The following is a 16,570-nucleotide window of genomic DNA, read 5'->3' as shown; positions in this document are numbered from 1 at the left end:
GAGAAGAACCACTAGTGAATGTATTTGAACCCAAACCCCAAAACTTCATGGTAAGTTAAACACCCTTTTGTTTGTGGTAAAGTAATATGAATGAGTATTTGTACTTTGTAACCTCTAATGTTGGACTGTAACTTTAATGTTGAACTCATTTCACAGAAGCACTTTGATATCTTGCTCCCACTGATTTCAAGAGCCTAGATTTCAAAGTGGTAGCATCTTAAGGATGAGCTGCCCTAACTATTTTGAGAGTCTGGACCTCTGAGTTCAGTCCCACACGTGCTACAGTCCGTGGAGTTAAGACTTAAAAACCAGCCATGCCTACTGAATTCCCCTAGGTGAAATACTTTACAAGGAGTTCAGCACAATATATTTAAATTGTCTCTATCTGTATGGGGAAAACTTGATGGTTAAGTGAACATATAAACAATTCTAAAATGTCTTTTAGATACTATTTTTAATACCATGAATCTGACCTCTCTCCCTAAAGCAGAAAGCAAAGCTAGCAGGCAGCTCTCACATTGCCCTCTCTTTGGCTCCCCTGGAAATGGCAAGGTATCAGAGCACTTTGTTCAGCAAACCTGGACAAAGTGGACTGAAGTTTCAGCAGTAAGCATGAACATCTGTCTTTGGCAGGTTGTTAGTAGGCTTTTTCATGTTTTATCTTCACTATGCTTCTTTTTTTCCTCCTGATTCCAGTTACCATGTTGTTTTTTTTCTGATTCATTTGAGACACCGTGTCTGTGGGCACAATTCTGCTCTGGTTGGGGGAGCTGGAATCAAAAATCCCTTTGATATGGAGGGGAGGAGTTGTTCAGCGGTATTGTACAGCCGCTGTTGCCAGGCTTGTACCCACTTGAAAAGTGTGGGCTCTTGGACTTGGCTGCCTGACACGTCCAGCTGATGTGGGCTGGCCTAGCATCTGCTGCATTCATTGTGTTTAATGCTGCATCCATCTGTTTTCTGTCAAAGCCACTGCCAACAAATTACTAATCTATTAGAGAAACATGGAAATAAGATTTTACTCCTCATTCCTGGCAATTCCTCTTGTATTTTGTTTGGCTTTTATTTTGCCTTTTTTGTGGTCTGGGAAAGGTATAAGAATAGCTAGTACTTGAGGTATTGAGGAAATGCTTAGGAAAAAAAAAAAACATGGAAAAAACATTGAAACTTGTTTTCCTTACTGAGAAGATACCACTTCCCTGTGCTCTTGGACGTGTATCCCTGGAGATGAATGATTAGGAGCTATTTTAACTGAGCCACATATTTTTGTGGAGAAGATTCCACTGCTTTTTTTTTCTGTGTTGTGCTTATGCTGGAGAAGCCAAAACATGAAAGAAGAGATTTTATGTCCCAATTCAAAATAGCATCAAAACAGCAATAGTGTTCAGCATTGGTGTTTGCTCCTCCAAGTGTGCTGCTGAACCGTACTTTGTAGAGCTGAACTGACAAAACAAATTGGCTTTATGTAAATTGGACTGACAGTAGCTCCCAGTGATTATGGATATCAGGTCTGCTAGTGCAGGGAGTGAATTTGCTTCACTTTTGGAAGCAGTGTTTCTAATAGCACGTACATAAAATGTGTTAACTGGGTGCATGTAATCCTCGAGCGTACATACACTCCACCTTACTGCATTGTATTTTTCTTGCAGAAAGCAACTGGGAAACCAGAGCAACATCCAAGTTCTGTGTTGCAGGTTTAACACTAAGCAGAGCAGTAAGAAACTAACAAGCCCTTTGGTTTGTGGGCATATACAGGCACATAGGTTGGATCAGAGGTGTGGCTTGAGCAGGTCTCAGCAAACAGAACTCTGGTTAGGAGCGATGGCTCGCTGCACAGCAAACGGTCAGCTGGCAGCAGCTGAGCCTAGAGGAGGAGAAGAAAAGACAGGGCGGTCTGAAGTCATCACACAGCTGAATCTGGAGCCTTTCATCTCTGTTAAACCACATATCGTGGATCCTTCTGCGAAAAAAAAACCACGCATGGACAAATTTGGTTTCTAAAACAGAAGTGAAGCATTGTTCCATTTCCTTGGAAAGCGTAGGTCACACATGTTTTTGCTGAAGAGAACTTGTACCAGAGTGAGTCAGTTGCTGGGTGGGGAGGAGGGGAGGATTAGCCAAAGCACAGCAGCAGGAGCGTATGAATTAATTATGTGTGCATTCAAATGCTGAATTAATATATTTATTTTAAATATAATGAGGAGTTGCATGCCGCTGACTCCTCTGCCTGGTAGCTGAGGCCTGAGGAAAGATGTAGCTGATTTCCACGCTCAGGAAGAGTCCACTGGCTGCCGCCTTCAAACGAGCGTGGGAATATCTAAGAGTAGTCAGGAAACTCTGCTCTGAGGCATCCCACGGGGAGGGAATGGGTCACATTTCCACTAATCTGGATGAGATGGAAATAAAGACGAGTCAAATCTGATGACCGAAGTAGTGTAATGCGATCCGTTTCTTAAAATACTTTTCTGTCGTATCTTTACCATTTTTTTTTCTTTTCTCATGCTGTTTGGATCTGTTTCTAAAACTCTGAATGCCATATACTTACTTTTTCTTAGCTCTCAATACGATAGGAAAGTCAGTACTCAGGTAATCAAGTGCTCAATTTAAGCTGCTGCAAGTGGTGTAGTTGGTTCCGGTGACAATGGAGACTGGGGTCAGCCAGGTTTTCATGCCATCCTTCCTAAGGCACCTCTTTATATTAGCATCTTTGTAGTATTGCTGATTACTCCTGTAATACTAGTTTCCCCAGAAGAACTGCGCTGTGAGCTAAGACACTCGTTGCTGGCAGAGCCAAGCTTTTCACTTACCAGGGTGAGGGTGGGAGGGAGAGGGAATGTTCCTAAGGGCCTGGCAATAGGTCAGTCCAAAGCATCTCTGACACAAGTGGACGGAATGGTTAGGAGCAAGGATCCAGTGAGAATAGCCTGTTGCAGAAATTGCAGGAAGGTGAAGAATGAGGACATGAAATTACAAAAGTAAGACTCTCTTTTGAGCTTTTGTAATGGGCTTCTTACATGCCGTGTATCTCTACTGCACAAGGCGTTTTTGTACTGTGTGCTGTGTTGTTAACCCTCTGGAGGCCATGTTTTTCTGTATCTGCTGTTATCCCATGACATTTATTAGGCAGAAAATGTTTAAGGGTACGTGGAAATGGTGTTCATAGGATAATTCAGGTTGGAAAGGTGCTCAGGAGATTTTCTAGGCCAATCTTGTATTCTAATCGGGGTCAGATGTGATATCAGAGCAGGTTACTCAGGACTTTATCCAGATGGGTCTCAGGGGAATCCAAACAGCGTCTTTGGGCAGCTTGTCCCGTTCCATGCCTGTCCTCATGGCGACAAAGTCACTCCGACTTGGGTCCTGCATGGTTCCCTTCAGTTCGTATGTGTCACTTCTGCAGCTGCTAATGTCCTGAACAGAAATATTTGCTCGAAAGCTTAATGTTATTCTCTGTTCTTTTTATCATTTTGTTTAGGAAACTACTCCAGACCACCAACATACACTGGCGTGCCCAACACAAGCTACAGTGGCCCAGGACCCGGCATGGGTATAAATGCCAACAGTCAGATGCATGGACAGGGGCCAAGCCAGCCTTGTAGTACCATGCCCCTGGGACGGATGCCATCAGCTGGGATGCAGAGCAGACCATTTCCTGGAAACATGAGCAGTATGACCCCCAATTCTCCTGGCATGTCTCAGCAGGGAGGCCCCGGGATGGGCCCACCCATGCCAACTGTGAACCGTAAGGCACAGGAGGCAGCTGCTGCAGTGATGCAGGCTGCTGCGAACTCCGCTCAGAGCAGGTATGCAACCAGGTGAAAGGAGTTGAAACGAGTGGCAGTGCTTTTCTTTATAATTTCTGAAGCAACGGTGCTGTAGAGGTGCACGCATATGCATTTATACATGTTCTGTCTGTGCCCCTGTCTCTGAGAGGAGATGGTGTGTGGGAAGAATATTTTCTTTAAATGCAAGAGGAAAGCATGCCGTTGGATATTTGAGTTACACTCTTAAAAAGCAGCTGTGATGACGAAGATGACAGCCACTTCCATTTTGGTTCTTGGCACTGTAGGCTTTAGGAAAACCCACAGGGTTGTGGTGACATTAGGAGTTGAAAACAAGCCCTGTACAACTTGAAACCCACGAGCTGGATATGTGTGTTTGATCTTTGGTAGAGAGAGGGCCAGCACGTCCCTGGCAGCTTGCCCCTGCCAGGGAGTAAGGAAGCTTATGAAGCTGCCCATCAAGTCTTGTGCTTACTGCCCACGTTGTGAGCGGCAGCCATGATGACAGTTCTCTTCTGCGGGATGTTCTTGTTCCTAGGCAGGCATGCTGAGGGTAGCAGCTGGAGGGGAAAGGCAGAAGGAGGCATAAAATCAATGTGTAGTTATCTGGAGTTGATAACTGCCACCTATGCATCTGTAAGAGAGAACCTGCAAATTCAGGATTGTGGAGGCTGGAGCCACTGTCTGGCTTCTTGTCTCCCCTTTGGACAGCATAACTGCATACTGCCATTTGTGCATGGATTTTGGCAAAGGAGTTTTTCTGTCCATGGTTATTAAGATGACTGAATACTTACAGTGAAATCATATTTTCTGGGAAATTTTCGGATGAAGTAATTTCCACATTTCCCTGGACTGAAATAATTCCTGCTTTATTTATCTTTTTTTTTGTGTGTGTGTTAAGAGAAGTTCCATTACATTTGAGAATTACACAAAGCTGGTTCTACTGTTCTGCTAAGCGAGTTTATGTGTGTGTGCGTATCAAGCATCTTGCATTCATTTATGCATATGCATACACATGTACACATACACACATACAGGTATTTATCATTCAAGACCAGTGTTTCTGGACACAAGAGTTGCTGTGATTCCAAGACACAATGTAGAAACAAAAACAGCAAGTTAATGTATCCCTCTATCTGTTGCTTTCTTGCTTTGTGAATTTGGAAGGCAGGTGGCTTCTGGTGATAAGCAACAGCAAACTTCTGAAACAATAACAGTAAATTTAGTGCACTTCGTGTTCTTCTACAGAGAGACAGAACCACACTCCTTTAAAATAGACCATGCTTCTGCAGATATTTGTGAACCAGCAGTCTCTTGCTTGTGTTGGGTGTTTTAACAGACCTGTCTGGTCAGATTTACAGAAGCCTGCTTCTGGCTGGCTGGTTAGGCTGTACGCTGATAGGTCAGGCAAGAAGGAATAAATGGGCCATCGCTGCAGCTGCAGGGACACTTTCTTTATAACCACATAATGAAAGGAAAAGGACATATTTGTTGGTGTTTGCAGCAAGACTTGGTTTGTAATAAGTACAAGGTATTTGGTTGTGATTCAGTTTACACTTCGGGCATAGTGTGTGGTGTTTGATCAAAAACTAGATTAACCGATCACCGCTCCTATCTCTCAAACCTTCCTCCCAGGTCAGTTTTGTAGAACTGCTTTTGGATTCTAGCTTTGCCTGGGCAAAAATGCACCATTTCAGAGCCTTTTCATCACAGAACACTCATTCCAGTGATCCAGCACCTGTAGAGGAAATGCACTCATCAAATACCTATTGCAAATACTGGCTATATATAGGGCCATTTATAAACTGCAAATTGAGCAAAACTTGTCACCCCCCTCTGATGCCACGAGGTTGCAAGCACGTTGTTTTCCCCTCAATCTCAAGTCATCTGTAGGGGAGAAAGCGCAATGGCTTCTGGCTGTTCCTGCAAGTCCTCCTTCTCTTGTACATGGAAGGAAAGTACTTGTCAGTGATTCGTATTTGTGATACCGAGCAAATCCAAAGAGGCTGTTCTTTTGTTCTGCTTTAGGCCACCGTACATTAGGTCGCCTGCTTATCCCAGCCAGGCTGGGGCTGGCGGACGCCCCATGTTTTCTTCACAGCACCCCACCTACGGCAACACTGAGGCTCCCGTGATGCACCAGCCTGGTCAGTACCAGCAGGTAGCTATACAAACTGGACTTGCTGTGCGGCCTTGGCATTTTTTTTTTTTAATGTTTATGAACATGCCATCTGGCAGCTGAAGGAATATAAGAACCATGTGAAAGATACACACATACTTGCATTATAGAGGGGATTTAGTTTTTTGTTATCTTTTTACTAACAACACTGTCAGAGTATGGTGAAAATGCGCATGCCTCTCTTTCACAGACATTCTGCATAGCTTTTGGCGCTTTGCTTCCTTCATGCCTGAGAAGGAAATGAAGAAGCTCATCACTAAGAAAGAATGGGTTCCCCCCTCTCTCCCCATCCTCCCTGCAACCCAGGCATCATCTCTCTCCCCTTTTGGTGATGTTTTTGCCTCGCAGCAGGGCTGTGCAACGTCATTCTCCTGACTTGTTAATGTTTTTGTCATTATGGTCTCAGCAGTGAGCCACTCCCCCAAAGCGTGATACCTTTCTGACGTGATTTACTGCAGAAGTGATGACAGGATTTCTTAATGGGATTTTGAAGTTTTGAAATTTCTTTGAAGTTTTATTACACTGTAATTGAGTGTGAACATCTTTGAAAAATTTCAGCCAGTAGCTAAAAGGATTTTTAGGAGCATTAGGTATTCGGTCCAAAACATTGCCTGAAATGTAGCTACTGTTTTTTCAACAAAGTCCTTCCAACTGTGATTTCTGTAACCATATTATAAGTTAAAGCACAGGGAGAATGTATCTACACTGGCTCCTAGCCTGTTGCTTGCTCACAACCTTGTCTAGTTTCACTTGAGATTCATGTTTCATGGACTTCCCTGCCATCAGATTACTTCATTTATTACCTCTGTAGGAAATCTGTAATACCCAGATTACTGCTGCCTTCATGGTTATTAACAAGTTTCAATCACCAGTTTTCTATAGCTGCTTTTGTTTGTGTTGTGTTTTTTTTCTTTTCATTAATAACATCATTCATATATGTGCACATGAAAAAGTAAAAAGCAAAACAAAAAATGAAAACAGAAGTCTACTGGTTCTTCTGTTTAAAAGGCAGAAATCAGTGAAATGGGAGAAAACTTGCACCATACTATTTTCTCTAATTGAAAAGACATCTACTGTTATATGCCAAAATGCTTGAATAATATCCAGCCTTTTTCTTTGTATGTCTTGAGTTGATAAGATTCAGCTGTGGAGTTCACAAACTGTTGGGTTTTCATTACCACAAAACACACCCCTCTATGTGGAATTAAGGGGAAAATGAAATGGTTGTGTCAGAGTCATGGTTACACAGCAGTATTTCTGTACAAGTTGGTTGTGATCCCCTTCAAGGTCAACTTGTTGAATCAGTAGCCAAATATCAATAGGGGAGAGAAATTTATCTTCAGCTGCTAATCCACAGGATTTGTCCTTTACCAACTCAGGAGTCTCATTTAGACATAGAAAGCTGGTTTGCCTCTGCTTTGCCAAGCCACATTAAGCAGCTGTGTAAAATGAATTTAAATGGCATGCATCAGAATGAAATCACTTCCACTGGGGCAGAAAATCAATGTTAGTTAACAAGGGCTAGATGATCAAGATCTAAGTGTCAGCTGGTTATACCTAGGTATCATCATCAGTGCAGACCACTACTCTTATTTAGGAAAGATAAAAATATGAAAGTAGAAGCAGTGGATGTGGAAGATAGTAGGCTTACACCCTTTGAGTTAGCCTTTGACCTCACCAGGAGATCAGCTCTATATTAAGCTTGGATTGCTTCCTACAGCTACAGAACACCTTTCCTGTAACCTAAAATCTTACAATGTACTACCTTCCCATGCACCCAGGCCAGCATTTCCCAAATGAGATCTCACGTGTCAGGCTAAAAAAAGAGAAGTCTTTCAGAGATCTCTTTGTTGGACCAGCAATATCTGTGGTTTCACACTGCCGAGGATGTTTAAGCTTGGTCTTGGTAACAGTTTACAACAGGCTACGCAAAGTAACTCTCTAATACACTGTATTGTAATTCTACTTATTTTCAGGAAGACAGTGTGAAGGAACTGCAAAATTGTGTTTTCCTTTTTGTTTCTTGGTTGCAACACACCTGTTGACTGATAAGGACTGTACATTGAAGGCCTAATATATCCACTGAACTCCAAGCAAATACTTTTGGTAACTTCTGTTAGCGCTGGCCAGGACACCAGAGGCTGGTTGGAGGTCGCAACTCAGTGGAGACCTCTAAAGACAAGATGGTTTCAAAATATTACATCTTTCAGGACACTATAGTTCGTGCAACGATAGACATATTTATAGTGATATATAAATATTTATGTGTGTACAGATCTGCAACACAGTGATCCTTCAGTAAAATCAAGCATTTTAAACAAACAAGATAGCATTTTCTCTGCTAGTGGGGATGTGAAAGGCAGCAAATTTAGCCAGTATCTTCTCAAAACTCTAGCCAGTTATGAGTTCCTCAGTTCGTGGATGCTCATCTTGAAACTTCTGGGAACTGTTTGTTCACAGTGAGCTTTTATGTTTACTGCAACAGTAAATGCGCAGTACAGATGTTAGAGAATTGATTGTTAGTTTGACAACTGAAGTCAATAGACATTTTTGGAGCTACGTGCTTGTCAACATCATGTTCAGTACGTTTCTGCCAGCAGGGAGTGTCATTCTGAGTATGTCTTAACAGTTGAAGATGTGACTGGGGTATATGGAAATAAAAAGAAAATGGTTGTGAAATAGCCACCTTATAACATTGTTAGCAGCGTGGCCTTAGGAAGACTTAAGTCTGTACTAGCTGGCAATAAAGTACACATCCAACTAGATGGGTAAATGAGCCTTTTGCTGGTGCAACTACAGTTATCAATACCTGAACTAATTACTTTAAAATGAGTTTTGATGTGCCTACAAGAGCAGCAATCCTGTCTTTGAATGCAGTGTTTTTGAACTCAGTGAATTCTATTTTAATATGCTTCTTGGGATTGCATGTTCCAATTTTGTAAATTAAAGCAATTTTTTTTAATATAGATTGAATGAATTTAGAATTCAATTTCATTGATTTTAGAGAAGACAATTTAGACATAGTAGTTTATTAAAGAGAGGAATTGGGATCCAGCTTAGCAATTTGCAACCTCTGGCCATTTTAAATCCTGGTGATCGGGTTGCTAAATCTAAGATGGATATTTACATTATTGTTCACTGTTCCCTATGCCACCTGAGAGATGGTGTTCAGTCTCTGTAGTAATATATGGTGTTGCATTGCTTTGACATATTTTTAGGCACTTTAAAACGTGGTTCTGTCTAAACTGCTCAGCAGTTGGCTCACCATAATTTGAGCAAAGTGCATTACAAAAGGTGAGTAATCATAGACGATACACATATGTGTGCTTTCCATGATTCTAAAACATAAAAACTCTGAATTTCCTGTCCAGCTGTAGAGAAGTAGATTTTTTAACTTCCAGATTTTTAGTTCACTGGCAGCTTGACAAGATAAGTCCTCAGGAATACAGAGGCCCTTAGAGTCTACTACCACTAAGTAAGGCTTCATGGAGCCACGGGGCTGGCTCTGACTTGAGTTGTTCCCCCAAATTCAGGGAAAACAAGGGCTGCAGGATCATACTAGCTGATCAATCTGCCCTTCAGTCACAGAACTCAAAACTTTCTATTCTATGCTAGAATTTGGTATTAAGTGTATTAAGAGATAAGTAAAGTGTTGGGGGACACTTGACAAGAGTGACAATCTAGTCCATTATAGATTATATGGGTTATAGATTATATGGAGAAGGGTAGCCACAATTTAAAGGACAGAGAAAAACCTGCTACGTGTGCTGCCTTTCTAGGATTACTCTCTGCATTTTGTGTAAGGACACTGGAAGGACAGATTACCTATAGATGTTAGTTCTTGCTACTTATTTACTTGGGGAGGGAGGAGGCAAAGAGAGTGGTAGAAGAATCTAGTGCAGCAACCTGCCCACTGCCATCATCCTTACCCTTTGTGTAGATCTTTGACAAGTTCCTTCAGCTTCAGTATAAAAAGGACTCCAAGGCCAACAGCCTCAAAACTTTGGGGAGAACCCTGTGTGCAGAGATCCCACAACCTGAGGAAAAAAAATATATAGTTGCTTTTGGACTTACCCGTGAGGAATGTGTGCAGTTGTATACGAATAGGTTTTACATCCATCTCTTTATAAAATGAAATCTTAAAATATTTGTTTTATCATCATAAGTAACAGACATTTTTCCTTTCTAATGAAAAGGCATACTGTGTTGTCCATAGTTAATAGATAATTAAGCCCATAGCCATACTGGGAGCCCATGACTGGCTCCCAGTACTTGTTCAGGACAGTGAGAGTACATACTACGGCCTCATCGTGGTGAGCTGAAAATAATATAGATAAGTTTGTATTTAGTCCTCAAACTGATCTAAAAAAGCTGCAATGATATTAGAGGGTTTCTGTTGTGCAGAGAGACAGTTAAAATTAGCGTAAATGAGATAAAAACATGTATTCTATATGTCTTCTTTATAGCCTGTGTGTGTATATATGCACACGCACGCTCGCACACATACACAGACTAACCTTCCATCAGCGTTTCTCTGCTGCTATGTATGTATAATTCATACTCCATGTCGCTGGTGCCAGCAAAGCACTTTTTCCATATTATTTTCTCCAACGGCAGGGTAATGCAGCACTGCTGATGGACTAGAAGGTACTGGTGAGGAAATATAGTAATGGACACGGTGCATTAAAATGTCAGAAGGAAAAAGATCAAGGCGAAAATTGCAAATAAATTTTTAAAAAAGAATAATATAAATAAAAAACAGAACTCTTTCAGGTGTTTAACATCCTAGATCCTGTCAATTTCTATGCAGTATTTTCCAGTCTAGCCTTTTTGATCTTGAAACTTTGAGTTTAAAATTCTAATTGTGATTTTAAAAAGCTGTAGTTATGTAGCAGGAAGACTTGAAGTGCTACAATAAAACTTCATGTCTTTAATCCCTGGAGAGAGCATGTATTTTCCATTGTTTTTCCTTTTCCTCTTAAGCTTGGAGGTGCTGTTCTCTGCTGGGAAGTGCGCTGGAGTGCAGGAAGGTTAAGTACTCATTCAAGTTTCTTTGCTTATTCAAACCAGGCTTCTTCTAGATGAAAGGCTGCCCACTGTGAAATCCCCAAAGTAAACGAGGCTAAGATAGGACTGGGAGCCATAATTGGACCCAGCGCTGGGGTGCGTTATCTGTTGTCTTTGAAATAAGCCCCTGGCAGAAAAGGCTCTTTCTGCCCAGTCTTTTAGTTAGCATTCATATGCAGTTACTGGGAAGGAATCACTCCTGTTCAAATTCAGCCCATTCCCAGTTCTCAAGCCTCAAGGTGTCCGGTTGTTTGCCCCCCTTCCCACCCCTCCAAAAATCTCTTCAGGGATCCTGACAGATTTCACTGAAATAAGCCCTACTTTGCTTTCTGGTAGCACTGTTTGAATATCCAAGCAGTAAATTCCAGTCAGTGAAGCTTCGTTTTGGCTTCCAAAATAAAATAAAATAAAAAAGGTCCCTGTATAGTGTAATTGGATGAAGCACTATTGCTTCTTGGCCTAAGTGACTGTATGGCATTGCTGTGAGCTGAGGGTAGCTCCTGCGCTTGCTCCACCTGAGGGTGGCTGCAGCAAGGGGTGGAATATTTTCCCTCTGTGCCAAGTTTGTGATTTGAAGTCCAAATATCAATGATTCCTGTAACTGTAATTCCTAGGTCCATGCTTCTTCCATCTTCACGAGAAACAGCCATTTAGATCAAGCTATGTGTTTTTTATTTTCTTTTTTTTGAAAGGGCACTTCCTTTCCTCATGCTTTGCTTTTCAAAGCAGAACCGTACTTGGATTGTTTCTGCAATTTATTAGGAGGGTTGAAGCACAACTGAGCTTGTATGCATTTACTATAGCAAAGGGGAGGCTGGAAACACTCTTTTGTGATTTTTTTTTTAATGGAGATGCATTTTGTAGACCAGCTCAAAATCGCTGATAAAATTGTGTAAGGATGGGGAGAAACTTTACGTGCTGAGCCAACCAAAGCCATTTCTTGTGGGAGACTGAGAGAAATATGTTTTTATCTGGAATTTTGTTTCGCTAAAAGGTAAATCCATCATTTTGGAGCCCTGAATGTCACCATACTGCAGAGCTCATGCAGGCAACCAGTGATTTGGGGAGAGGTTTTTTTCTAGTATGGTTACTCATCAATCAAGTAGACTGCTGTATGCTGTTCATGCCATTAGAGATTAACCACAGACCTCAAGAGTCCTACTCCTTCCCTCCTTTGGAAAGTAACAATTCGTAAATTGTGAAAGTGGGAGTATGTTGGGAAGGAAGGGTGATTTTCAGAATCATGAATGAGAATTTTCAGTCATCTCAGAGACTATTCTAATTTGATTATTATTGTGTAAGGATTATTTTTGGCTTGATTTGGTTATTTAGGAGAGCTGTTGTCCTCTATAGAAGCACTGTTTTGAATCAAAACAGCAGTGTAGGGCTCTGTAGTTTATTAACATTTTGCCTCTGAATCAGGTGTTACGTAGAAATTCTGTACTTCAAAATATGATCTTCAGGGTATTAAGAATGGAGTACTTCATTAATTATTTTTTACAAAAAAGTAAAGAATACAGGAAAACTTTAGGTCGAATGCTCATTCTTTGGTTGGCAAGAAATGCTTCAGGTGAGGAAACCAGATTTTCACTTTGTTTGTCTTTTTGTCTTCTAGCCAGACGATCTACTAGTTAAAATCACTGAACTAGTCAGAAGAGAACAGGAGAATAGCCATCTGTTTAATGGGACTCATGAAGAAAGCTAATGCCATGACTGCCATGTGTGATTTGGCACATATATTCTGCAAGTACAAGGCTGTGACTGAACAGTCTAGGGTTTTTGCGACAGAAAGCGAGAGACATAAAAAATGGTAGGCGGGTTTCAGGTTTTACAGTGATGTTAAGGTTTTACGCTGTTTTACAGTGGTGATCATTGAAAGAACGTTAAATAATTTTTAGCAATGCTACCTTGGGAAATATGAATAGGAAGAGCCCTTCACTTCAGTAATAGGGTTCGGCTGGGGAGCATCGGTTCAAACTTGCCATATAAGTAACTTTGTAAGAATCATATTAAACAGTTAACAGCAGTAAGGTAGGTTGTTTTATTCTTTCTTCTTGTTCTTTTTTGTGTTTTTTTTTAAGAGAGCCACCACTTTTACTAACACATTAAATACCTGTTGCAGTCGTCACAGTAGGTTTCAGGCATCTTCTGAGCCAAAGATGAAGAAAAGAGCCAGCTGAAACTATGTTGACATATGCACCACACTGCTGTTGTGAAACTGTCTGGAGTGCCAAAATGCTGAGACTGATGGTAGTAGTGGTAGTAATAATATTGATAAACATGTAATAGCTCCAGGCTATTGGGCAAAGATAGGTAAGTGAAAATGTGTCTGCTGGGAAATCCCTTTGGAGAACTTCCTCTCCATGCTGCTGCACATGCACAGTTGTGTTCAGCATGCTGTCAGCCAGATGACATTTACTATGAAAAGATACATTGAGGAGCTGGCATGAAATGATCAGGATTTTATTAGATTTTCAGCTGGTTGCCAGCACAGTGAGCTCAGTGGAGCTGAGTGGTGCTCAAAAGCAGTGCGAGAATATGACTGAGCATTGCAAGGATGAGGTGAGAGGCAGCAAGAGAATCGCATCCCAAGATAAAAGAGCAGGGAGCACGGGAGTCAAGCCTCTCGGAGGTGGCGCCACACCAGAGGAGCCTGAATCGATGAAATACACAGTGTGTCCTTAGCTTCCTGCAGCTTTTTAGCACCTCGCTTTGGTGACCTCCTAGCTATGAGTGTACTGGGAACAGACTCTTACCCACTTTCAAGTCATCATTCTGGGAGAGAGTTCATAGGGCCTTCCGACTTCTTAATAAAGCTATTTATAAACGTGCACAAAAATAGAAGGTACATAGTGAGAGAGTCATATGAGTCATTCCTCACTTTGATATCAAGTCACACCAGGCTAAATCACCCTTCATGGCATTCTGATTCAGCTTGGCTGCATCATGCGTAGAAGGCTTTTTTTTTATTTTTATCTTTTGCTAGAAACACAGTTTCTGCATGCTTCTGCTTGCTGTACAGCATCCCTCTTTCACCCATCACACACTTGGGCTAAGAAATGCATCTCCTTTTAGTGCAGAGACATTCTGTCGGAAGGGGACAGGTGCAAGCAGCTGCCTTGAGAGCTGCAGTTTAAATCCACGTTGTCAGGCAGGTAGGCAGGGGTCACTAAGAGCAGAGCTTCGATGGGATTACAAGGTATTTGACTGGGCCTGCTTTTCAGTAGTCCTGTGTTTTCTGTCACACAGAATTATATTGCATTTATCTAGCAGAGGTTGCAATGACTACAGAGGACTTTGTTCTTATACAAATAAACTCAAGTGTGGAGGTCTTGCTGAAAGTGTAAGAATGCTGTTTAATAAAGGCATTTCAGGGAATCCCTGGGGGTTTGAAGACTGGCGACCAAATGCTGCAGTCACTGTGAAATTCAGACCAAAAAGACTCTAATTAACACAGAAGGAGCTCTATAAAAAAAAAATACTACTGTATTTCACTAAATATCCTTCATGTCTTTCAGTCACACACCGTTATATCAGCAGGATCAAATGAAGTTAAGGATTTGTTTCTGCGGGCTTGTGCTGTTTTCCTCATTGTATTCAACTACTTTATTATTCTTCTGGCTGTATTTTAGACCATTACTAATCTTGGATTTCTTCCTCAGTTTTTGTTATCTGTAAAATGGGAGAGAGACATTTATTCTGATTTTAACTTGCATTCAGCAGTACAAATGTTGTGTAGCTGTATTGTTATTAGCATCAATATTCATGAATTACATATGCCTCTTCTGTTGCTCTTCCAGTGTTTGATGCGGTGTAACACTCTTATGTTACGTTTTATTGGGCTTTAAATAAGTATCAAGAAAGGTAGCCTGTCAGGCAGATGTTTTCGCTGCAAAAATCTTTAATGTGATGATAATAGCACATAAACAAACATAAGGTTTTGTGGCTGCTTTTCTGAGGGACTAAGCTTCAAATCAGTCTGATAGGAGCAACTAATTTTTTATTTTTTCTCCCTCCTTGGCTGTTTCTTAGTGAAATATAAATAATAATGATGATGCTAAAGGCAAAAATATTTGCATAATCAGAAGAAAAGGAGTATATTTAGAAAAGCTATTTCTGTTATTCTTCCAAAAAAGTATGCTATGTAATAATCTTTAGATCAGTCAAACCAAGGAACAGGCAGTTTACTTGGTCAGATTGCATGCAGTGGATTACAAGGTGATGTGCACTGTCATATAATTATGATGCTAGAAAATTATTCCCCGTTTTTAGCATTGCCTTTTAGGCCTTGTCATTGTGCAGAATAGTCTGGCTTTCGTTCTGTGTACCAGGTGTCAGCAGACAGACACACACACACACAGAGTACAAATCTGTATGATTTTTCATTTTTGTTTCATGGTGTTTTGTCAGTGTCATGTGCATTTCAGAGCCTTGGCCTCCCTTTTCACGCATGCACACACATAAGTATAAAATTCTCTTTCTCCTTCTAACCTGAAAAATGGATTTCATCAAAAGCCTCATGGCAGAGCTAACACCTGTTACATCACCAGCTTTCATGGCTGCTTTTCTAAAACTTTGTTATTGCAAGTGGTGAGCTTCCCTGCTGAACAAAGGGAGGAAATGGAAATCCAGGTTAGTACATTTATAGTAGCAGCTAACGAGAGAGGAAGATACTTAGCCTTCATATGTGGTATTTTGAATTTGTTTGTTTTATTTACATGGGAATTGCCTTTAATGCCTTTTTATAGCTTTTCGAGACAGTATTCAGATTTCGTGTGTGTTGGCCTTTGGTAACAGTGATGACTCACTGATGAACTTCCAGTCAGAGCAAAGCAAGCAACATTGCTTTTTATATTCCCTTGCTCTCTTCTCCCTCCTCCAGTTCTCCCATATCCCCCAGTGACAGAAACGGTGTCACTTCTCCAAGGAAGCTCATAATACAGCAAGAAGGAAAATCCATAACAAAAGAGCATATGTATCTGCATGCACATGTTTACGTGTCAATTCTCCAGGGAGAAAGCATTTGCAGGTCTCACTCCTGAATTACTCTCATTATAATAATCCATTTGGTGTCAAAGTATGACAGATTATAAGCGCTTAAGGCTAGTCCCAGCTCAAGACAGATTTAAATAAAGTACTTCTAGTTATTGTGCAGGTCAGTGTGTTTAAATAACAACCCCCCAAATCATACTTTGACATTTAAAAGAGAGAGGAAATATTGTCGTGCTGCAGACCTGGCACAGATAAGCACAGGGCAATTTGGTCAGTACACTGTGATTTGTGAGCGCAGCCTAACGCAGTCATTTTCACAGTTTGTAATCAAGTAGCCACCTTAGCAGTGTGTCAGCATTAAAAAAAAAATGTTCCTTTTAAAATGTTTACACAAATTACTCCCCGGAGATGCTACAGTGCATTCGTTGCAAAACCAATGTAGGTTAAAGATCTGGAGCGAGAATGGCAAACTTCCATGAGCTTGTGGGCCTTTTTTTTTTTAACTTCCCCCCACCACCACCACACCACACCACACCAGCCAATTGCTCAG

General features: G+C 41.1%; 1 protein-coding gene across 6 annotated transcripts in view; it reads left to right on the top strand.

Moving 5' to 3' along the window:
- ARID1B (AT-rich interaction domain 1B) overlaps window positions 1-16,570 on the top strand; it is a 327,483-nt gene that overhangs the window by 262,200 nt on the left and 48,713 nt on the right. For all 6 annotated transcript variants that reach the window (XM_083829046.1, XM_083829044.1, XM_083829042.1 and 3 more), the window contains one exon: window positions 3,476-3,803. In XM_083829046.1, the coding sequence (XP_083685172.1) occupies window positions 3,476-3,803 (328 nt within the window). The remainder of the gene's footprint in view (window positions 1-3,475; window positions 3,804-16,570) is intronic.

This window comes from Anser anser, assembly GCF_964211835.1.
Source record: "Anser anser genome assembly, chromosome: 3".
NCBI classification, from domain to species: Eukaryota; Metazoa; Chordata; class Aves; order Anseriformes; family Anatidae; genus Anser; species Anser anser.
The sequence above is the reverse complement of the archived record's forward strand: the minus strand, read 5'-3'. Positions and strand labels throughout refer to the sequence as shown.